Here is a 24,060-nt window from a genome sequence, read left to right as displayed (position 1 = left end):
AAGCCACATGGTTTGCCCCTATTAAAACATAACCCCCTCTTCTTTGACGTGTATGGCTGTTTTATTGAATAACCCTTGTACTTCTGCAATGTGAAGGTGGAATTCAGGGAGAAGGCAAAAAAGAATTTTCTTTGGTTCGGATATGTGCACTTGTGTCCTGCATATGGAAATTCACCTAAAATTGCAAATTTCCAAGGTTCTGAGATACTTCTCAGTAAAGGTAGGTATAGCTATTAGTCCCGCATAAGTGTTTACCAGTTTGGTTCTCTGAAGAGCTGGGCTGCAACAACTGGGTTTTTTTTTATACACCCCTCATGATAAGGTCAAGGAGTTGTCACCTGGCAACTCTCCTCTTTAGAATGGCTGCTATCATTTGTTACTGCTACCACAGCTGAACCTGCTGTCTGATACCGACATTTTCCCATCTGAACATTGAGATGAGCGTTCTCTTAATATTTTTTCTTGGACTCAACTGAGATTGAAGGTAAATGAGACACATCTACTTTGTGGTTAGGTGATCTGATGTGAGTATTTCTATAGACATCTTTCACAGTTTCCGTCACAGTCTGCACTAACCAGGACTGCAAGATTGATACTTATATAGCTATTCCCTGACATGCAATTGCTAGTACACAGTACAGTCACCGACCAACCCAGATCTGGTAGGAAAAATTGGACAAAGTTGCATGTGCAGAGCGTTTGTGAGAGGAGAACTGTCCTTGAAACCTGGTTCAAACATGATTCACCCTCAAAGGAATCAAAGTCCTAGTTCAGGTAAGGTAGCTGCCAAATACAGAGCTTTATTAGCAACTTTTAAAAGCCTCTCTGTCTTAAATCATGTTTTCTTCTGACTCATCACTTTTACGCCTTTACAAATGAAATTTTTCTGCCTTGTTTGCAACGCCTTTCTCTTACTGCTAATTCTCGTGTTCTTTTTTTTTTTTTGCATGTAATTCTGATGTATAATGATTGTTTTTAAAAGAAATATACTAGAATAATTAATAATTAATGATGGATATCTCAAAGCTCAGACTAAGGGGTTTTGTTGTTTTTTTTTTCCCTATTGTTCCTGCCTTAAGAATAGTGGAAACTTTTGAACAGAGTTTCTATTAAACTTGAAAGAGCAAAACTTTTCTCAGTGTTTTTTTTCCCAAATCAAAGTTACTTAGCAATTCTGAAAAATAATATGTTCACAGTTCATTAACACAGTATTGACCCAGAACCCACAGATATCCTACCTGCAGGGAAGTCATTGACTTCAGGAAATTAACCCCATGGGAATATTGATAGGAACAGGGTTAGGAAAACAGCATGCAAGGCAAGTGCACTCTTCTCTGAGGCGACTTTTTGATTTATTGCCTCATCTCTGTGTTAGCATTGGCAGAATGTTGTGGAGAATGAAAAGAAATTGCTTACTAGACTCTACCACTTTATTGAGAGGATGCAAGGAAAGTGGTGCGAAAAGTGGAATGTGTGGGGAATTAGAGTGAGAGCACAGTATTTTGCTGCTGGCAGATGTCTGCTAGGCTTCACCATTTTACTGGGGTGGTACAATTCAGTTGTTATGACACATCCAGGAAGAAAAACAGAAAACACGAGCTGGAGGCTTGGAGAAAATTAAATGATGATGACTCAGAACTTACATCCCAAAGTAAAATGAAGATTGAAACACTGCAGTGTTTAGCAGAGGAATCTGAAGCACACATGAAGAAATGAGCTTCCAATTTGCTGAAGCTTTGCACCCATCTTCAGATGAAAAGGGTAATATTAGAAAGCTAGTGTCAAGGTGAAAAGCAAGGATGATTACAAATAAACTGAAAGCTGAGCCTATGTTTTTGCTGCCGTTCCTTTTCAAAATATTCTTTTTGTTCAGTGTGTAGTCAGTCCCACATCTGCTTCTGCTGAAATCCAAGGAAAAGTGTTTCAGCGCCTAGAAGTGTTATTGTTTGACTCGTTTGGCTGGGAGAATGAGTCTCAAGTAACCTATGAACTCTGTGCCATATACTTGCAGTAAGCAGAGGGCCTGCTGGGGTGATCTACTTAACTTGCCGTTAAGTTTTATGTAACTGTTATAGTACTGTTTAAAAATGGTTTGAGGGATTCTCTGCAGTAATATGGCATGCATTAACTTCTAGTTTTAAAGTGGTAGCCAGTTTTTATCCCTTATGTAAATATATCTATTTTTATTGTATTTACTGAACTGTCTTCCTAAGTCAGATAGACTATTACCTATAATTTATCATCCTTACTGCAATGTGGCGTTTTGCTTGAAACTTTAACCCTTCTAGTGGTTGCGTTATATATGAGTTACATATGAGCTTCTGAAAAATAATATTTCTGTGGACCTGAAAGGTTACCTGAATCAGGGGATTTCAAAAGCATTTAAGTGGTGAATAAATATCATTGCTTCATTTTCACACATGGTGAAAGTAAGACAAATACAGATAAAATTGGTTTGTTCAAGGTTATGTAAGCTGGTTAGTCCCAAAGCTAGAAATAGTCATAGCCCTCCCAGCTGCTTTATTCTTTATCCATTGCCTATCTATAGAAGTACTTGATCTGTCCTCTGAAATATGAAAGGTGAGAGAGAGTTTACACCAATTAGGCTTCTCCTATTAGGAAGTCTTATTTCTGGATTTGTCAATTGCATAGAAAGGGAGTGTGTTGGCCATAATTGTGCACTGCTGGACTAATACATTTCACTAATGCATTCACCTTTTTCTTTTTTTAATGAGTGCAAAATTTTTTAATGTATTTTCTGTACATATGAGAAATTGTTTAGGAACGTGATCATCTTATGCATCATATCGAGAAATCAAGTTACTATGGCTTTGATAGTGGAAGTAATCTGTGTCCTGAATTCTTGTGCACTTTAAGTGGCAGTTAAAATTGTGAAGTATTGAAAGATGGGCTGGTGGTCTTGTTATTTATTACCAGAGAAATTCAGGTCCTTTTATCTTTGCCAAAGAAGCTGTAATTCAGTGTAACCCAGATTATGGTGTTGTATGGGATATATCATCCCATATCTTGTGAAAGCATAGCCTCAAACCTCATTGAATAAAATGCATCCTATAGAAAGCCCTTATTTCATATTTTTATGTGTCATTATGTGTTAGTGGTCTCCTCAGTAGATTATTGAGAGGGCAAAGGCTGCATTACACCACTGCTAATGACTGTGATCACATAAAAGGAAAATCAGTCCAACATAGTGTTTCTGGTCTACAGCTCCAACATAGTGATATTGTAAAAGGACAGCTAACAGACAAGAACAGATACTCCCTACTGCATGTCACTTGAGACTAAGGGTATGTTTCATTTCCTTTAGCAGTACCTGGCAATACTGAATTTTGTTTATCACCAGACACTTGGCAACAAAAAGTATTCCTGGTCAGTACTTTGCTGCTGCCTTGCACAGCAGCTGCTCTGGAATTTCTGCAGCTCTCAGGAATGAAGCAATTTCTGTCTCTCCAGTGAGAGTAGGCTAATGATTATTTGGAAGGGTGCTTATACTTGAAGAAAAGGAGAGCAGGATTACATTCCCAGTTTCTGCTACATGCTGTTCTCCATTGCTTATAGTTGTCAGGCCTAATAAGGACTAAATTAACTTGGACTGATAAATAGACCACTTACTCACCAATTTGGGAGTACCATGCTTTTATTTATTGACTGCGTATGTTTATTTATTGACTGCATATGTTTTAATGTAGAAGCTCAAGTTTATTGTCTTCTATTAAGGTGATCAGGACTAGCTGTTTTAACAGACTATACCGCTATGAGTTATGCTGCTGATGAAACTTGTTCTTATTGTGTCTCTTTTCTGAATCCAAGCTTCCAGTGTTAACACTTGCTTAACAAGTTCTAGATTTTCTTTTCCCCTTATAAAACAAAACAAAACAAAACCCATCAACATAAAGGGATCATATTTCAAAATAAATCTCCTGAATTCTACTTGATTTAATATCTTGAGATCTTTTAATCTCGATTTATTTAACAGTTGAGATTTTGAGCTGCTGAATGCACATATTATGCACTTTTAAAAGTGACATTGCTATGGTTATGAGTTACACAACAACATGATGTCAGCCCTTTGATTGGTGCCATGGTATTTAGCAATGCCACTTGGACAGGAAAGTTCACACACAGAAGCATGGCCAGCAGTTCTAAGAATTTTATATCTTTTGAAGTATTCAATATATTTCTTTACGTGTGGAAGCACTGGCCTTCCAAACTCTTGTTTTTATTTTCCGGCAATCTCAGTGAACTTAGGGTCATTGGATTGCTTGCTTTCTCACTAGCTGCACTGAAACCAAGCAGCCATCAGCTAAATTACTATAGTTCAAATGTGTCTGAAAAGAATTCAAAATAGTACTTTAAAAAAACATTACGACTCTGCTTTCAAGATGGCATAAGGATGTAATGGAAACTGAAGAGGTAGACGTGATTCAAAGAAAAAGTGGATTTTCCGTACTGACTCAAGAAACAATGGAACTTTCAGATTTCAACTGCCTACTTCAGCCACAAGCTTTCTGTGATTATAGTTGTTTCAATAAGAAAACAATCTGCTGATGATACAAATTAGGTAATGAGGTCTTAGTTTTCCAAGACATCTCTCTGTCTCCTGAGACTATAGGGAAACAGCAAAATGAAAAATTTACCAAAATATTATCAATCTATACTGGTAATATGGCAACGATGATAGTCTATCAGTTCCTTTGTCTGAAAAGAGTCAAATGAAGGACAGTTAGGACGGTCTCAATCAACAGAATCTTAATTTATCTGTTTAGGTCATTCAGAACAGTTTTCTAAGTAAGTGTTGGGTACAGTATGGTGATGCACAGTGGGGAAAGCAGGAATAAAAGCGAACTGAAATATGAAGTGTTTTTTTTTATTTTGTAGATTATTGTTCATTGCCAACAAAGCTTAGTATGTGAAAAACATTATGTTTTTATAGTGACTGTTGAGAAATGCGCTGGTCATCTCTGCTAACACTCACATCATAAATTACTTGAATGAATTCTTGTCTAGTTGGTAGTTTCAACTGACTACCCATGAATTGATAAGCCTAATTTATGTTGTCATTGCCAAAGATAGGAGTTTACTTTTTCCAGCTGCAGGTTTAGCATGGATCTCTGAGAAGTATCTACATAACCACAGTACTTCATGAGCTTGTGAACAGATACAGGTTTTTTCCGTACCACCTTTCATGAGCTCCTTCATTAGCTGAAAAGGAAAAGAAATGGTTTATGTTTTTCTTAATTGTTTTTAACTTTTTAATCTAAAATCAGGTCTCCTGATAAAGAGATTTCAATCACTCAAAATTCTAAATGATTAGGCACTGAATACTATTTATTACCAGCCACTTGGCAACAAGACCAATTCCTGGTCAGTGCTTTGCTGCTGCCCTGCGCAGCACCTGCTCTAGAATTTCTGCAGCTCACAAGGATGAGGTAATTTCTGTCACTGCAATGAAAACAGAGGCTAATGATTTTTTGGAAAGGTGCTTAGATTTAAACAAAAATAGGAAGATTACATGGCTTTTGTTTCCAGCTCTCCTGGCAAAAGTGCTTTGTTAGCTTAGGTAGGATAGGGTTTATGCTGAAGCTGCTTTTGAGGAAGCAGCACACTTACAGCTCCTTGGTTTAAAATCTACTTATGCCTTTTTGCTTCAGTTTCCCCTGTGTAAAGAGAAGGTACTACTTCACTGTATTTCTAGGTTAAATTAACTGCCATTTGTATTCCGTGTTGAACATAGAAAGTACTAGCAGAAATGTTAAAATTTCTGTGCAAAAAAATCCTGGCCATCTCCAGTTGGACATGCAACTACTAAGGCAATAAAACCTTACAAACACTCAGGGAAACAGGTGAATTCTTGCAAAATTGTAGGGTATAATGTATTTGTTTTAATGTTGGTATCAAATACTTTTACGATGAACACTCTAGGAGAGTTTACAAATAAAATATTAATTCTTATTGTCTGCAATGTTTGAATCTTAGAAATCAATAGGACATGAGACCATCCATTACATAGTGAAGACGAAATAAATATTAGAATGCTTTTTTCCTTCTCAGAAGGAGTATTCATCCTGCATAACCATGGATACAATTTTCGTGTTAAAGACTGTAGTCATTTAGTGATGGACAGTATCATGATGTGAAACTGATTAGCCTGTGACCAAAATTAAGGCTGATATTCCCTAATCCTTAAGATCACAGCTTCAGTCACTAGTTGTTTCATTAAGCTTTTCTGTTTGAGTTGCAGTACATGTTTTAAAAATGCCCATAATTCATAGATTCCTACATTATTTTTTGTTACACAAACTAATACTTTTTAATAAAACCTGCAGACCTACATTTTATATTATAATGTATTTATTTGGAATTATTGCAGTAAATTCAAATGCTGGCAGATGGCCTCATTGAAGTGGAGAGTAGGTCTAAGTCACAAGTACATGAAACTCCAAAATAAGACACCCTAAAGAAGTTTGTGGAATTTTTAATTATATTTTTCTCGTTAGAAAACAAAAAACCCAATAAAATATTCATTGTCTCCAACTTGCTTCAATGGTTATAATTTTTCTCATGTTCAATTTTTATTTTGTATTCTTTGGGATCCACATTTAGACACTGGCATCTTGCAAATCAGGTTAGTAAAAGGATAACACTCACAGTACTTACTAACCACTGTCTGTTTCAGGGTGCCTCCTATAATATTTTTTCAAATTCAGCCTTCATTATTTTTAGCTCACTTGGGAAATTATTAGCTTTCATCTGATGCCTCACATATTTATGCTAGAAATAAGAAGATTTCATACTAAGCGTATTAGTATGTTTAACGTCAGAGAGGAAGTCAAGTCATTATGCCAATTCTTATTTTAAAGAGCTTTTAATAGTGATAGCTTTTTCACAAGCAGTCAATAAGGTCCATAAGCAAAATTTAGACAAGTAGCTAAGGACCCTGACTCATATTTCCAAAGATACTGAAGCAACTAAAAACACGGACTTGGACAGGCCTCTGCCTAGGATTACCTTTCATTGATTTCAGTGGAAATTAGATACATGATAGTTTTTGAAAAATCTCTCGAGTGCCCATCTGCCTCTTCAGTGCCTAAAAGTTGTTGAAAATCTGCCTCATATGCCTTTACAAGCCTCCAAGGTCTCACTGACTTCTCATACTTGTTCTACATTTTGATAATAGATTAACACTTCTAAACTTTCAGTGTTCAGTCTTTCAGATGTAGCCATCTACCTGCCACAAAATCAAGACCAATTTAGACGCTTCAGCAAACACTAAAGTATGAAGAATTGTTAATTTTTAATAGTTTGTACCATGAATGGTAGATAAACTTAAAAATTACATTACAAACCTTTCAGGCTGGTTTAAATGAATGTTAAAAATTAAGTTTTTTGGTGTGCATGTACTCCTTTCAAATCAGACATAAGTAGTATCTATTGATTGCTCAAAAGAGCTTCTATTTGCTGTATTTATAATACAGAAGGAAAAATATCAGAAGTTCAGCTGGTAGTTCTTAGGAAAAACAGATGACTAGTTAGAAACCAGTGGGAATCCAGTCAAGGGAAAATATTTGTGGTGCAATGACACTTATGGCCAAAAGACCTAGGAAAATCAATGATCAATGTTTTCTTTAGTAAGCATAGAGAATTCCTCAAATTAACTCACACTATCCTCAGTGCACTGAGCCTAAGCCAACTGAAGTTAACAGATAACTGTGAGTGAGTAACCCTGGACTCTTGATTGTAGATTATGAAGAAACTCCTGGATAGGGCTAGCCTGAATTACTAATGTCACTAATGACCCCTTCTTTGCTATCATCTTTTCCCCTTCTTTTTATACTACATATAAGCTTTTCCTAGACAATGTCTCTTTTCTCTGCCATATGCAAGTGTAGATACACACTTTTTTATTGTATGACATCCTAAAAATAAAAAAAAAAAAAAAGAAGCCAGCAGAAGCACTCCCTCCTATTTCACTATTCGAAGATAATTGTTTTGCATTCAAAATCTGTTGCAGGTTATTTGATTCTTGATGGGGGGGTTCAAGCCTGGTTTATAAAAAAAAATTGCTCTTTTTCACAGATCTGATCTTCACCTGTTTCATGTCAGGGTATAAATTTCTATTTAAAAAGAGCAGTGGACAATAAAAATATCACCACTTATGAATTCTGCTCATTTTGTTAGTCTTCATCTTAGTGATAACAGGAAATAATTGTCTTTTATTGCACCGAATTCCACTGCTTTCAAAAACTAATGTAAGATGACTATGTAGCAAAAATTATGGTAGTTGGTTTACCACTATTAGAGATACAGTCGCAGAATTTCATTCCACTGTTTGCAGAAAGAAAGCTGAGTGTTAAATTCTACAAACGATATCTTCCTTTTTTTTTCAATGGCCATATTATCTTGACTGTTCCACTTCTTTAAATTATTGTATCTTGGGATAGTTATATTTTATCCACTGTATCTAATTCCTGAAATAGAGGTGGAACTCTGCAAGTGCATGAAAATCAAGCATGTATCTCATACAGGATCACCCTTCCTGACTTTTAAATGCAGAAGTCAATAAATAACTGTGAATTGAGAGAATGCTGTGGCAACATTACCTTCATTTCTACCCTATTACCCTCAAGCCAGAGCAACTGGGAATGGTACAATGCGCAATATTAAGGGCAGCCTGAAATAAACTAAATTGAATATATGGTTTTTTTCATAGAGAATAAAAATAATACTTTCTGTTTTTTTTGTGCTGTACTCTGCTTCAAAGCAATACTTACTGAAAAAGGTTTATCAAGATCTGAACAACCAAAAGTACAGTTCCTACCCTCCATAGCTGGTTTGGAAATTTTAACTACTGCACTGCTGTTCCCTGCAAAGGGGTCACTTTAGAGAAGATTGTGGAGTGTGGTTATCTTTGAAATGGCTCTGTACTGTTTCTATATTGCCTTGGATGAAGGGTCGACTTTGTTCTCCTGATTCAACTTGTTGAACGGATAACAGTTCAGGCAGGTTTTGTCTTAGTTCTGTCGGATTACTGCTTTTATAGATGAGCTTCTTAGATCATCAGCTATTTTCTAAATCTTCAAATTACCTGAGTATCTCAAAACTGTATGTCATTTATATCAATGAGTCTTTAACTGTACTTGAGCATCATTCTGTGTTCTTTCTCCATGATGGTGCTTCATGCACAGTACTCTAACAGAGAAAATGCTTCTTTAATGACTTATGATATTTAGAGGTCACTCTAGGTTTTAAATATTATTGTTGTCTCAGTTTCTTAAAAAGACCCCTGCTGGACCACATATATCCATAGGAATAGAAATCAGTCCATGTGAACATCAGTGTGAAAAAATGTTTCATTATTTGCTCATGGATAAGGTTACCTTGTCTAATTAGACAGTAATAAAACATGAAGGAGTGTTACTTATTGTGGCATGTAAGAGTATATTCTACCTATCTATTGTATCAAAAAAAAAAAGATAGATAAATGTTTCCTCCTACTTTTACTAAGTGCTTTCTCCAACAGGATTCACACTTGATCAGACTAAGGCCTGGGAGTTTGTAAAGGCCAAAGGAGCAGCTCTAACTGGTTTTACTACATAAGGCATGCTCTGTGTCTTTGCTTAACTGTATCATACCGTGGGAGCTAAAAGAAGCTTGGATTTGCTTTGATCTGAAATGTACTCTGCATGAGTGCATGCTTATCTCCACCCTGAAGTTCACTGTATGGTTTTAAATAGATTCATCCCATCAAAATTTAGGCTGTTAATGAAGTGTCCTTTACTCAATTGACTTAACTTACGAGTACAATTACTGTAGCTTCCTTTGTTAGTTTAGTGGAGGAGAATATCCTACTAGATATTTAGTACTTAATGAGAGCTGTGAAAGTTTCTTGCTCCCCTCACTCACCGTAATATGCTTGAGTAGGCTCTTAACTCAGATACTTCATTTAAATGCACCAAAGTAAAAGGAATTACTCTGAACCAGAATCTCCTTGTGTATATTAGATCATATGTGGGTAACTGAAAATGACGTTTGTCACAGACTGTTTAGAAAAAAATGAATTTCAAAGACTTCTGTCTGAAAAGAGGTGAAAGGAACCTTACATTTAACAATATAAAACATAAATTAGAGCTTTTTAATGCATCTATCCTTCTCTATATGACTTGTGAAGGGATAACAACATCACCTATTCTTTTCACACCTCTATTCCTCTATCCTCCCTTGAAAAAAACCCAAAAAACATCAGTAAGAAATACTTTGATATTACTGAATTCCAAAATATAAGTAGGGTCATAATGCAAATTATTACAGTCGTACCTCTGTTTTTATTCAATGCCCACTGTTTTAGAGTAAAATACCTGAAACAATTAGAAAAACAGAAGTGTCCTAAGGCAAATATGTATGGTTTTGCATTTAATCTTAGCTATATATTTCAGGAATAAACATGGCTTTTATTCAGGACATGTATTTGCCAATAATACATCTGATTAAACTAGAAAAATTAGACGTACTATCAGCAGCTTGCTCCCAAATTACACAAGAAGAAATTAGATACATTTTCAGTAGCTTGCTCTCAAATCTCTTCAGTCTATGAGTCACCAGATTCTTCCTGCCAAACTAAATATGTCTGTGAAAGGCTGGAAACTTTAATGGAAAGAAACATAAAACTTGAAATACGTAGGAAAAACTAAGTTTTTTCATGGAAGACCTGTTGACTAGTAATTCAGGAATTCAGGGGATGTAGAAACAAATTATTACATCTTATTTGTCTATGGAAGCTTCAAGGTACGAAATGCATTCAGTTTAAACCTGCTGTGTTAACCTAAAATAGATGTCCTTACTAGCTTCCATGTAACCTAAAGTAACCAATTAAGACTTACAAAAAGAAGTTGTAAAAATTTCAGTATAACAGTAGAAGCTCTTATCCAGTCATTTTGATGGGGCTGAACTAAAAGAAACATTCAGTACTGTTAATGTAAGTCTGAAGAAAAAAAAATAATATTACAGAATCCCTGAATCAACTAGGTTGGAAAAGACCTTTAAGATCATCAAGCTCAACCATTCCCCCAGCACTGCCAAGCCCACCACTAAACCATGTCATTAAGGGCCTTGTCTACATGGTTTTTGAGTACTTCCAGGAACGGTGATTCCACCACTGCCCTCAGCAGCCTGTTCCAATGCCTGAACACCCTCTCGGTGAAGAAATTTTTCCTAATATCCAATCTAAACCTTCCCTGACGCAGCTTGATGCTGTTACCTCTTGTCCTATCACTTGTTGCTTGGGAGAATAGATTAGCCACCTTCTTGCACTATAAATTCAATAAATCCCCCTATTGTAAATTGAATTTGTTATACATACTTTTGATGGCTGTGTTGTACTAATTAGGAATGTACTGATCTTTTCAAATCCTCAATCATAACATGTTCTCTACCATTTTCTCCACAACACTTACACTTTCTCTAGCTTTGCATAAGCAATACATTTGCAAATATTCTTTAGAACTTGTGAAACGCAGAGTGTGTGTGCATAATTTAAGCTTTTATCCGTTGCCTTAGTAAGATATGGCTGTTAATTAATATTCCTTTGAAGTCAGAACAATTTTCAGTAGTGTTTACTTTCCTTAGAAGTTGCTGTTTATAGGAGCTGGGGGTGTTACCTCAGTGCTTTCTTGTTTGGAGATAGAAATACTTAATAAGTATTGCTAGAATATTTATTTTCAGAAAGAAAACAGTTTGTTCACTGAGGTGGTCTGAGAAAACCCCTTCCTATTTCTGCGTACTCAGCCTTGTGGAAATTTCTGCCCAACACACAAAGACAAAAACACTATAAACAAATAGTTCTGTATCGAAAATAATCATACAATTTCAGGTTTGAGTGTAAGCCATAATTTCCTAATGGAAGTGTTTCAACAAGACACTCTATTCCTTCTTACACTCTGTTATGAACACATAGGGAACCAGAAGGGTTTGATCTCTGAAGACATTCTCTTACTCTAGAACAGTCATATTACATAGATGGGAAAACTGCGATCACAGTTGAATTTCTAAAGTGAGATAAATATATGAATATGCTGTAGACTTAGCAAAAAAAAACAAAAAACCCAAACAAACCATGAGCCCTAAATTGTTTCTTTGATAAAAGGAAGCTACTCCAGTTTTCACTAGCAAACAGTTTAACATTAGGTAAACAACTTCCACTCTTTCTTGTAAGATTAAGAACACTGAAAACATTAAACTTGACTGCACATGGGATTCAAACAGAAAATACAGCAAGTATTTCAGACTTGCTTTCCAAACCAATGTACGAGGAATTGACATTGGAAAGGCAATCAGGAATTTAACCTAAAAGTTTCCTGGATAAAACTGACAAGAGAAGCACACCTCTGTAATTTGTCTAATACTTAAAGAAGTCTGAAAAGAACTTTGGCTTTACTTGCTTTAATAAAGTAAGAAAAGCAATTTATCCCATTATTCTGAAAGTTATGTGTTAAACAGTGCCTAAGGTACAGCCTCTTGGTTGAAATCGGCATTTAGTATTTAACACGATTCAATTTTAAAACTTTTATTTACAGTGACAATAAAAAATTTTCTAGAATTTGGAGTGACTATCTGGTCAGTATACAGTATGCCTCTCCAAAGGCTATGGGTTTGTTAAAATTCTTGTTCTCACAACCTCATTCACTGATGCAAACATGAAATATGCTTGTCATTACTGAACTATTAGACCCAGTACTTGGGTATGTCTTGCATAGTGATTTTGCATTAAATGCACCACAAAGAAAGTATGAAGAAATGGCTTTTTCTTTGTTCTGACATGGAAGTTCCTGTGGTTATTACCAGAGATAAATTTAGCATAAATTCTTCAATAAGTATACATTTGTGGTATTACTTTTGTCTTGATTTCTAGACTGAGAAATTACTTAACTGTTGGTTACCCCTTTCATTCATTGTCATATATTTTAACAAGTAAGCTTGTATCACAGGGAAATATTTATATTTGAGTGTGGTTTAATAAACAAGTTCAGATCTATCCTTTTTTTTTTTTTTTTTAGCAGAGTTCTGAAATGGAAATGGCTTTAAGTTTCTGATTTTCAGTGATGTGAGAGGGTTTGAAACATGCATAAGAGCTAAAGTGCTGAATAATCTCTAGAGAAATGGCTGTATGAACTTCCTTCTTTGAATGAGCACTTTGTATAGATTGCCCTAGATGCTCAAGTAGTTAAGGCAAAAGTTTTTAATTAAGAGACTGTGGATTCTGCTAAACTGAGTAATTTGCTTTACAACTCTTGCAGCTGTTGATCAAATGCATTATTAATACCAGAAGAAATGAAGAGGTCCATATGCAAAGGTTTTGGCCAGTTGCATAAAGTCTATGCCAGAATTGAAGTCAGGGTTTTTCTTGGTATTTAAGATTCAGTGGAAAAGTAAGAGGGGCAGCTATGCCAAGAATTAATGCTGATCTTGCCAAGTGCTTCTCTGAGTGACTTTATCCAATATGAGACTAAACAATGTATTAAATACACATATAGCAGTTAAGGAATCAAATGTCAAATAACAGCTTTCTGCTATTTGAGACCAAATTTGAAATTTGGTCTAGTGCATAAATAAAGGCAAACACCATTACAGAGCATTTTCATCTCTAACATCTAACAGCTAATAGGGACACATTTAAATTAAACTTATGGAGAAACTGTACTTATTTGGTTTTGGTAGTAGCCACTTTTTGCAGAGATGTTTCTTGCTGAAATTCTGATCAATGGTTTACTTCCAATCACCTCATTAAAATTACCATTACTACTACAGTCGCTTTTAATGAACAGGTTGAAAAATTATTAAATCCTTGGTGACCTGAGAACTAGCTGTAGAGGAGTCCTGTTTGCAGTCTAAATTTAGTGTGTTTTAGAGGCTAAATCCTCCCAGACCCAGTGTGACCCATACAGAAAGAAGGCAGAATATCTCCCTCTGTTATTACAGAGCTAACTTAAGAAGATTAAACTCACTAAACTAAGGTTAGTCTTTATGAAAATTCCCTAGCCTTACTTAATGAGGTATAAAAGGACAAAATTCTTTGAAAGACTGGCTTATTTTAAGAACTTCCTCAATGATTACCACCAGTGGCAAAAAAAGCACACACCAAACTTAGGTATCATTTATTTAACTATACGGTGATACCATTCCAGAAGCCAGCGCTGTTCTTTTTCTTACAGAGGTATATCAATAATTGTGCCTATAGTTCTGGTTCCCTGAGCACTGACCCTGCAGACTTGGCTAAAGCACATTTTAGTTCATTTCTAGGTTAGCTTTCTTGTAAGAAGAATCTGGGGGTAAAGGAATACACTCAAATCTTCAGTGGATACAGGATTTGGACATGAATGGGGCATGTAGCCAGACCAAGGAACTTAAAAACACTGTCAGATCTTGCTATGTGAACATAGCCAAGATGACCAGCATATGTTTGCAGAGATTTGTAAGACTGTCACTGACACCACAGGCTGTGTGTGTCCATGGCAGTTTTTCAGCTTGCCTCTCCTGGGCTTGTAATGTTAACAATCCTTTGAATCAGGGACCCAGAGAGCTAATGACTCATAGCTCCTACAGGTATGGAGTAGTTAAAGAACCGAGTGTCATGCCATCTCTTGCAATTAGTTGATAGGTTTGACAGGCCTAGAAACTTTAATAGCATCTTAAAAGCAGACTTCCTGAAGTAAACAAGAAGCTATTAAAGGGAAATGGAAGAAACAAGCAGTAATTTCCTAGCACTATGCTGTTTATTTCCTGCTTTGAAAGGCATGAAATCCTCCATATATACCTTAGCTCTATAAAACAATGAGATTCGATGACAGTTCTAATACCAAAAAATGTGTTCACTGTCTGATCCTAATTTTTTATATTTTCTGATGATGTGTGTATTTGGCTTTTTTGGGGGGGTTGTTTGTTTGTTTGTTTGGTTTGGTTTGTTATTTTTGTTGGTTTTTTTGAGTAATCTACAAACTAAAATTCCTGTAATAAGACAAGACTATTTCAAAGAAAACTTCCTCCCTCCTGGGCTATTGCTTTTGTAAGTTTCCTGTAACTTGCGCTTTCAGTTTTTCTAACATTCTCTGCCCTCAGCATTGTTTTGTAATAGCAGTGGCATGGTAGAGCTTTCTAGGCATTCAAATTCAAATGAACAGAGCAGACATCTCACTATGCTCCATGACTGTTGAATCCAAAGTTTTTGAGACCAGAGAAGCATTATTGGGAAGAGTTGTGGAGCCACTTGTGTAACTCTGGCCAGACTCTCTGTTGGCTTCTCCTAAGAGGAGCTAACACACAGGAACTTGAGTGGCACAAATTTTGCTAGAGAGATGTTACTGGATAAAAGATGCCAACACCCTGTTCTTCAGTGGTGAATCATGTGGGAGAAAAAGCTGTCCAACAAATAGCCAGTGTTGGCTGTGGTTACATGTGACTAAAGGAAAAAGCAGATGCTCCATTTTGGGATTTCTACAATGTTCTCCACTAAAAAACTTGGAGAAATGCTCCTTGCCAGTCTACCTCATGAAGAAAGCAAGCAGTAGAAACCACATTTGACTTCCTCTTGAAGTCAATACTTTTATTTCTGTGTGGTAAGCAGCTGGGACATCTCTTCAGAAGCCATAAAGAATATCCTTTTATACCTAGGAACTTGGGCAGAGTAGACTATAGAAAGGAAATTTTTTTCTTCCAGTCCTAGCCATATATATATAGCCTTGTGGTTGTGGAGTACAGAGTTTCAACAGAAAGTAACTCAATTATTTCTATATTCATTTCCACCCACAACTCCCAAGGAATAGTCAGAAGCTTTGACCTTGAATCTGAACCAGGATTTCCACCTCAGCCGAAAGGTATTCTTTATATTTGTAGTCTCTAGTGAAATACAGACTGATGGAAGAAAAACCTTTCCTCAAAGCTATTTCCTGTGCAAGTTAAAGGCAAGCGTTACTATTCATTACATTTTGTATAAAGGAAACAGACTATGAGAATACAAAGCTTAAGATACAATTTAAACTGACATCCTCTTCACAATGAAAGAAAAAATTTCAGTGGTTTTTTACTTCTGCAAATTATGTGGGATTCTTAAAGTCCCAAGAAAGGAGCAACATTTTTAACTTCCAACAATATGCTACATTCTGTAATGCATTTAATATGAGGATCTCAATTTGTTTTACCAGTGTTACTGGACTTACTTTTCTACAGTTCTGTATTTTAAATTAACACTGTCAAATAAGAGGGAGAAGGCTAAGAAGATTAAATTGCTGCCTCATGAATCAGAAATAGTCATGTAGAGGACACACATTTCTTAACATCCAAGGGCCGCACATCAACTTCGTAAAATTGCTGTTGAATATTTCAGTTGTAATCTGACAGACTTTCCCAACACAGGGTGGTCATTCATTAGTAAAACTTTCCACAGTCTTCCATACAAAACAAGGTAGACCTTTATGGTGTCAGCAGTTACATTATTTCATGTGAAAACTCTGAATGTAAGAAAACAATAAAGTAAACTAGAGAGAAATTCTTTGCTGACAGCAGATAAAACTCAAGATTTCAAGGGTAAAGATCTTCAAAACTTCAGAAACCTATCCTGGTATTTTAAAGTAAGGGTGATTTGGCTTAGGGAATATAGAAATTTGAAACAGATCATGCAAACCTAGAATAACTGAGATAGATTGAAAAAGGAGTTACTGTTGATTACTAGCATTTCACATGTCCTCTTACCTTGAGGAACACAAAGAGTACACATAACAATAAGTCTGATTGCTTGGCAGTAAAAACCACTCTTGTAAGCAAGCGTGATAGTTTTCTGAACAAGCAGCAAACATTTTGCCAGGAGAGGCATGACTGGGAAAATGCCTTTGGTTACATGCACAGTAAAAACCAATTGTTGTAGTGTTCTAAGGATGAAGTGTATTGTCTCATTGTTTTCTGGTGCAGAAAAAGGAGGGGGAGATGAAAGTCTTCCTTTACATTTCTTCCAGCCACACAGAGAAAGTGTTTGTATGACTCAAATAGCCCTTAAGTGTAACTCAGCTACTGATATATGTAAGGGATTTGGGTGCTTAAGTGAACACATAAAGAGTTGATAGGAAATAAAAAATTCCTTTATGAGGGATTTCACTATTTTTAATGTCATGTTTAGCACCAGAATGCTAAGTTAAACACAACCTAAACTAGATGCTCATGAATGATAGCTAAATTGTTAAATACAGAAGAGTTCTTCAGTGAATCACTTTGCATATATAAAAAGTAGGCTGCCAGTTTCAAAGGTAAACCTTAATAAAAAGTGCCAAAAAGACAGTGGAAATGTCTGTAGCTTGTATGTTGAGAAAATCAGTATTTTCTGTAAATTAAAGGTGTGAGAATCTGGATTTATATTTTTATCTCAAGCAAGGAGAAAAATATCAAAAGCAAATATCCTATTAATAGAAATTACTAAGAATGGGGTGGGTAAGATCAGAAAAACAAACATAATACTTTAGAAGGCAGGAAGAATTAGGATAAAATGAGGATAACATTAAAAAAAAAGGAAAATTAAATAGCTAGACCTTAGAAAGAATATAGAAATAAACAAACAACCCCTCCCCCACAAAAAAACACCAAACAAAAAACCTTCAGTCAATTTCTTGTCTTTATAGCCTAACCCCCCCCCCCCCATATTTCCTTTTCTTAGTTATATTCTTGTTTAGATCAGTAACTGAGGCCCAGAAGGAGAAGTAACTTCAGACAAGAACTTCATACAAGTACATAATATAATTAGGAGTAAACACTATCTTCAGAGGCTCTAAAAGCACAAATTTTTGCATGTTTTGAATAAACATATTAAGGAATGAATACAGAATTAATACATTCCTAGCTAAAAGTTTCATTAATTTTATGTTATTTGAGTGGCAAATAGCTGAAAATTAGAAATAGATTTCTGTTATTTAAAAGGTGTGCAGTTCTCAATCTTGACAGCACTTGCAAGATGCTAAGATAAAAGGGTTACTTTTCTAAATACTCCAGTTTGTACAACCTAAAACACAGCAAAGGAAAATTATCATGCTGTTCAAAGTGTAGTACTTCCTCCACAAAGTAATTTGAGTACTAATATATCCACACTGTTGTAGACTTAATTTTATCTATTGACTGTGCTGGTGTTAGTTTTTATTGTCTCGCCATGCGTGAGTTTCCCTTCACCTGGATTTAACCGGTCACTGAAGATTTTGGCATCTCCAAGACAGAGGATACTAGTCAAACTTGGAGCTTGGTCTGATCATTTCTAAGCTGCAAACTCCAATGTATTACATGGCAAAGTTAGCTGTTGAATGAAAGAAAGGGTTGACTTACTGAAGTAAAACCCTCTGTCTCCACACACAAACTGAAGAGCATCAACTAGCTCAGCACCACAGAGTGTTTCTGGGCCAGCAGCAGCAGAACTGGTTAAGGTAAGCAAACACAGGCCAAGGTAGAAGAAATGGATGTAGGACACAGTGTGCATCTTCACCTGCCAAGGAAGCAAAAGCAGTGTCAGAATTTCCCAACAGAGCCTTAAAGAGAACGCTTGCTGCAGCCTTGTGAGTTCAGAATGCATATGTACTGTAATTTGTTAGACAATAAACGTAGTATCAGGAAATGCTTCACCATAATTTTGCAACTGTCCACATATTCTAGTCTGTGTAGTTTGTAAGCAGATTTTTTCCTCTGGTGAATATTCTTGGTTCACATTCACACACAGTTAGAGAACCTTGTAATAACTATGATTTATGGTTGCTCCTGCAAAAGGAGGGGATGGAAGAGTGCAATAGACAGGCAGAGGGAAGCCCAGAATTATGAGTAAGGAAGACTAAGCAACATTGAATTATTTTGTCTCAGACCAGATAGGCTAAGAGAGAATATGATGGCTGCTTGCCAATGTACTTTGGAAGATGGAGGTGGCATATGACAGAGAAAAGCTATTTAAACTAAAGAGAGACCACTGGCACAAGAATAAATGTTTATAAACAGGGTGGAAGGAAATTTGGCCCAGTATGAAAAGTGTTCATAATTAGTTCTCCATGGTTCTCCAGCCACCTTAAAAATGGAAATATCAGGAAAAAGCAAAAGTTTCAAGGTAGACTTTGCCAAAGTTACAGAAGAGTTGATGTGGGATCCTCCATAGTAGGGAACTACATTCTACAATTCTCACAATCCTCTGTTACTAGCTAATTAACATTTGGAAGCATTCAGGAAATTAAGAGAAGCACTAGTTGGAATGTTTGTATTTTTACTTGATGGAAGCAGCTATACTTTCACTGACCTCCATTATATCCTCTTAGGTTTGGGTACGAGGTATACACATTTTCCTCATTTACATTTGGTTACAAACTATCTTTTTCCTGCCTTTTTGATTAAAGAAAGGCCAGTCCTCAATGGGTGTAAATTTGCACCGTTCCTTTTAGATCAGTTTATATCCACCAAAGGTTATACCTAACGTGCCAAAGAGAACATTGTTTTTTTTTAAAGACCAGGAAAAGCTAATTATATTTAGTAGCAGGAGAGTGAAGAATGTGTTTAATGCATGTTCTAAACTGATTTAGATGACTTGCCAAAAATGCTAGTTTTGAAAGGTGTAAATTTTATTTTCCTTCAAGGTTAACAGTAGTAGTGCAGTTGGGTAAGAAGTTACAAATCTTTCTTGCACACACAGTTAACCTTCACTTAAAAGTGCTCTGTATTAGCAGACTAGTGTAAAGTAATTGGAGTAAAATGATTAATCTTCCCTAAAGTTTTTTTCAGGGTTTAAGGGACCATTTAATATTATGAAAAAACGATGTAGTTTTTTCTGTAGTCTGCTCATATGCGACCTGATCCAGTGGGGTATTGAGCCTTCTCTAGTTAACAATTTTTAAGAATTCTTATTTTCTTGGCAAAGGATCTTAGTACTTTGCTGGATGAGTCCCCTATTTCAACGTAAGTCAAAGCTGAATAACAGGAAAATCTATAAATAAGAGAATTTATCCCACTTCTTTTTCCTGATATTTCCACTGTGATAATAATGAACAAATCTAAATCCCATGATATAGCATAAAAAGAAAGAATAATTATTTTCCCATTCACAAGAGTCTTTAGCCAACTTTACCATGTACAAACCAGCAAGGTTTAATGCATGGACATGACTTCAATGGCAGATGGAGGAAGATCAGGTTACAAATGAATGACAATGACTCAAGGCATTATTTCCTGTAATGATTCTATATCTTAACAGCATCAATGTCTTTTTACCCTTGCCATATTTTTGAATTTCTAAGATAAATGTAATGCACCTGCACTTTAAGATGGTTCCTGGTTCTGAGGAGGTAGAGCAGAAAGCTGTTCAGCACATGCCTCAGAAGGCTGGAAGACATTACAAATACAAGAACATTATGTATTTAACACTTTGTTCTTGTATAACATTTGGGCTAGAAATAAACATAAATCTTAGATATTTAACAATTCTGTATTTTTCAAGAGTTTTCAGCTGGCAGATAAATATCAGCACTAAACTACAACAAAACATATTATCTACTGTTTTTCCTTTAGTGGAAGCCAAGAAGACTGCACAGTATAAACCACAGAGAATTTCTAACTTTATCTCCAAATTTAACAACAGTCAAGAACTTTCAAGCAAGTAAAAACTTTGGGGAAAAGAAAACAGACTCACATGTTTCTAGGGTTCAACCAATTATTTGTTAAATTGAGTGCTGTTTCATCAAAACTAAATCCAGAGCATAGTTTAAAACTTTAACTTTACTTCATCATTTTAATTAAACATAACATTAGTCGATTCAATATGTTTGTGATAAAAGCAAAGTTCCCATTTATGTCTGAGGGAAATATTCTTCAGAAAATACAAAGTTGTAATCCAATTTTGCTTCAGGTTCTTTACAAACAGGCAGGGTGCTTGCAATGTCCCAGATTTGACTAGAAAGTTGAGAGCTTAAAAGAAAATGCTTTGGCATGTGGGTGGGGTTTATAGAAGCATCTAATTACATTTGGAAATTGAATACAGGTTCAGGATGAGCCTAGTTAAGCACTTCTTTCAGTTGCATAGAATGACTGACTATATTTTCACAGCTGGAATTTCCTCTTTTTTTAGTAAAATAACCAGCTTTTGCTGCATTCCACTTTTAATAGTCCAGAAGAGTGGCACCACAGAGGAATGTCATATACGAATACTCCACATCTCTTTTATTTCTTAATTGTCCTATATAAGTCCTCTTTGGCTAACAAACTATCAGTTGGCACAAGTTATGCACAAGAATTTTTTACATCCTTGGTCATTTTAATAACATATAAGAACATCCACAATAATTAGAAATATCTTGAAGGGGGGGAACATTTTTATGGATAGTATATGCTATAGGTAAAAAACCAAGAGTTATATTCAAAATTGCATTTTGCTATATAGAGGTTGGACCTGTTAACCAAACCATAGTAGAAGTGTGTAATTACTATGTAATAACAGTATTCATTAGTTATTATTATACAAATAGAGCATAGATACACTTTAGAATGGATCAAGATCTAAATACTGCTAACTTTGATTAAAGTATCTGGGCTACTTCCTAACCTAAATCAATATGTTCTATTGATTCCAAGGAAGCTTGGCAGGATGTACCAGCTGAGGAGCTAGCACATTACTTTTATGTCTCTTAGTGCCTTGCACAGTACTTACTTAAAAAAACTCCATCTTTCAAGTATATTGCAAGGGGTGCCCATTTATACATTAAAAGAATGGTTTCATCCATAGTAATTACAGACCTGGTGTTTTGAATCACATTAAGGAATGAGCTGTGTTTTATGTATAAGACACTCAAGAAAAAAAAAAAGTTTAGGCCCTAAACAGTTAAAACAGGAGAATTCTGTCAGCTGCATAAGTGTCCTTGCAAAATATTAAAGAAAAAAGTTCTTGAAAGGTATAAATTTGCTGATAATGGAAAGTTGAAATGGGGCCAATTGACAGAAACAGAGGTCAGTGCACCTACTGAAGCCAAATTCACTTAAAGACAGCTTATATTAATGTGTAGAAATTACAGGGTCATAACATGAAACTTCACATGCAAACTTTCCTGAAACAGCCCTCCCTGGAAGGGAAAACTTGGAGATGAACATGTAGGGCAATTTCCATTTTCTTTATGTACAATTGCTTAAGCTATACAAACATGCAAGGTCAGCAAGAGTCGCAGCTGGTTTCTAATGTAGAAAACAAACTGAACTTCACATTTACTTTTTATTTATGAAAGCAAAAAGCAAATAAATGCTACAGTGCTGCCAGAAAATTGCTGCAGTGACAACATCCCTTAAAAGTTTCCCTGTGAAAGCCTGAACATTTTATCTATCATTATGTATAATAAAACTGCAGAAACTTAACATGTGAATAATACCTTTTTTCTGTAAAACCCTGCACCTGCAGAAAACAGCTAAAAGTTCTTGTTTTCAGAAGCATTAATTAACAGTATAGACAATGATGTAATTGACCTCTTAATAATGACATAACTGAAATATTGCAAAGTTGTCTCAATAGAAGTGAAAATCAAGACATGTATCTGCAATAGTTTACCCTTACAGTTATCTATGTAACTGCAACTATTACATACAGCCATTTTCCAGATCACATAAAATTGCATGTTCAGCAATTTATAAATAATTCTCAGTTCTAAAATAATGTTATTGAAAAGTGCACAATACTCTTCAAACCAGAAGCAGACAATACACAGTAAAATCAAACTAAAAAATTATTTGAAATAGTAATAAAGATTTACCTTCAAGAAATCACACAAGCAGCACTTAACTAATTGTGTTGAAAGACTGTTGATTTTTTCCATTGCTTCTTAAAAGTGCAAAGTCTGGAAATGAATTTGTTAGCAGTAATGATGAGAAAAAAGAAATCCAGAGAGATGTGAGATGTTGAGAGCAATGTCACATTTCAATATTGAGGACTTTATTCCATTGCGCAGGCTCTATCTGCTCTGATTTTAGCAGTGACAGTGAGATTTAGCAAACAGAAGAGGGATTTAGAGAAAATCCTCACATTTATCTACATTACACAGACACTGTAGACAGGAAACAGCTGGGGGAGCATTTGCCTTCTCTCTCTCTCCCTCTTCTGGCAAAGTTACCGAGTAAGGACTTTTTTGGGCATGGTGACAAATAACATCATACCTTTGCATTTTAAAACTAGAGCACAGAAGCATATTTTTTTCCCTTTAAAAGAATGTGAATTAGTGACTGAGGGGTTAGCAGACAGAAAAAAAGCTTGTGCTGCCATGAAAAATAAGTAAATGTATTCTGGTGAAGTATCAGATAGCTATGTTTTCATTTGTATTTACGTGTGTGTGTGTGTGTCTGCATTTTAAATAAGTAAAAGCTTATATGTGTAAGGGCATTGTTTTTATATATGCATACCTTTGTATACATGTACTCATTTTCTTTATGCACAGAGGCACAGGTATTTTACTTATATAGTATATAAAGGCAGTCGGTTATATACTTTTTTCTTAATACATCTTTACATTATTGAACTTGGCAAGCTTATATGCTGACTAACAATTAAAACCTCCAACTCTCAGTGCTATTAACCCTAAAATAGCAGTTTGTAATTTACTAAAAATAACAGAATTGTTGAGCACTACTTGTAAATAGGGAAAAATAGCTTTGTGATCTTTTAACAACCACACAGAAGACGTATTATTTCCTAGAATTTACAGTGCTATGAACACAGCCCAGTTCAGGGGGCTTCCACGACGTTTATGGTAAATGTGCTGTTGTAATTATAAAGTGATTTTCTCCCTTTTTAGTAGTAATCTGTATAATTACTCTTGATAACAATTAAAATTACACTGGGAAAGAGAGAATTCAACTTTGTTCCTTCTGCAATACCTAACTTTTGCCTTTTTATTTTTTCCTCAATTATGAGTATATTATAAATAACACCAGCTGGCCAGCAACATGCTCTCACGGGTTATGATGTCATTCAAATCCCTCAACTGTGTTAGTGGCTTGCAATGTGCTCCAAGCCAGCTGTTT

The 24,060-nt window shown here is 35.5% G+C and overlaps 1 protein-coding gene across 2 annotated transcripts in view; it reads right to left on the bottom strand.

Moving 5' to 3' along the window:
- The window catches only part of IGF1 (insulin like growth factor 1), a 50,339-nt gene extending 27,212 nt beyond the window's left edge, over nt 1–23,127 (bottom strand). Inside the window, exons 1-2 of one of the 2 annotated variants that reach the window (XM_062616354.1) lie at nt 22,797–23,127; nt 18,364–18,520 (exon numbers count right to left, since the gene is read on the bottom strand). In XM_062616354.1, the coding sequence (XP_062472338.1) occupies nt 18,364–18,520; nt 22,797–22,859 (220 nt within the window). In that variant the 5' untranslated portion in view covers nt 22,860–23,127. The remainder of the gene's footprint in view (nt 1–18,363; nt 18,521–22,796) is intronic. The other variant, XM_062616356.1, reaches the window with a different exon arrangement.
- Between the last annotated feature and the right edge of the window lie 933 nt (nt 23,128–24,060).

The sequence above is a fragment of the Pezoporus occidentalis genome, unplaced genomic scaffold, assembly GCF_034315485.1.
Source record: "Pezoporus occidentalis ecotype Australia unplaced genomic scaffold, CSIRO_AGI_Poc_V1 ctg19, whole genome shotgun sequence".
In the NCBI taxonomy this organism is placed as follows: domain Eukaryota; kingdom Metazoa; phylum Chordata; class Aves; order Psittaciformes; family Psittacidae; genus Pezoporus; species Pezoporus occidentalis.
The sequence above is the reverse complement of the archived record's forward strand: the minus strand, read 5'-3'. Positions and strand labels throughout refer to the sequence as shown.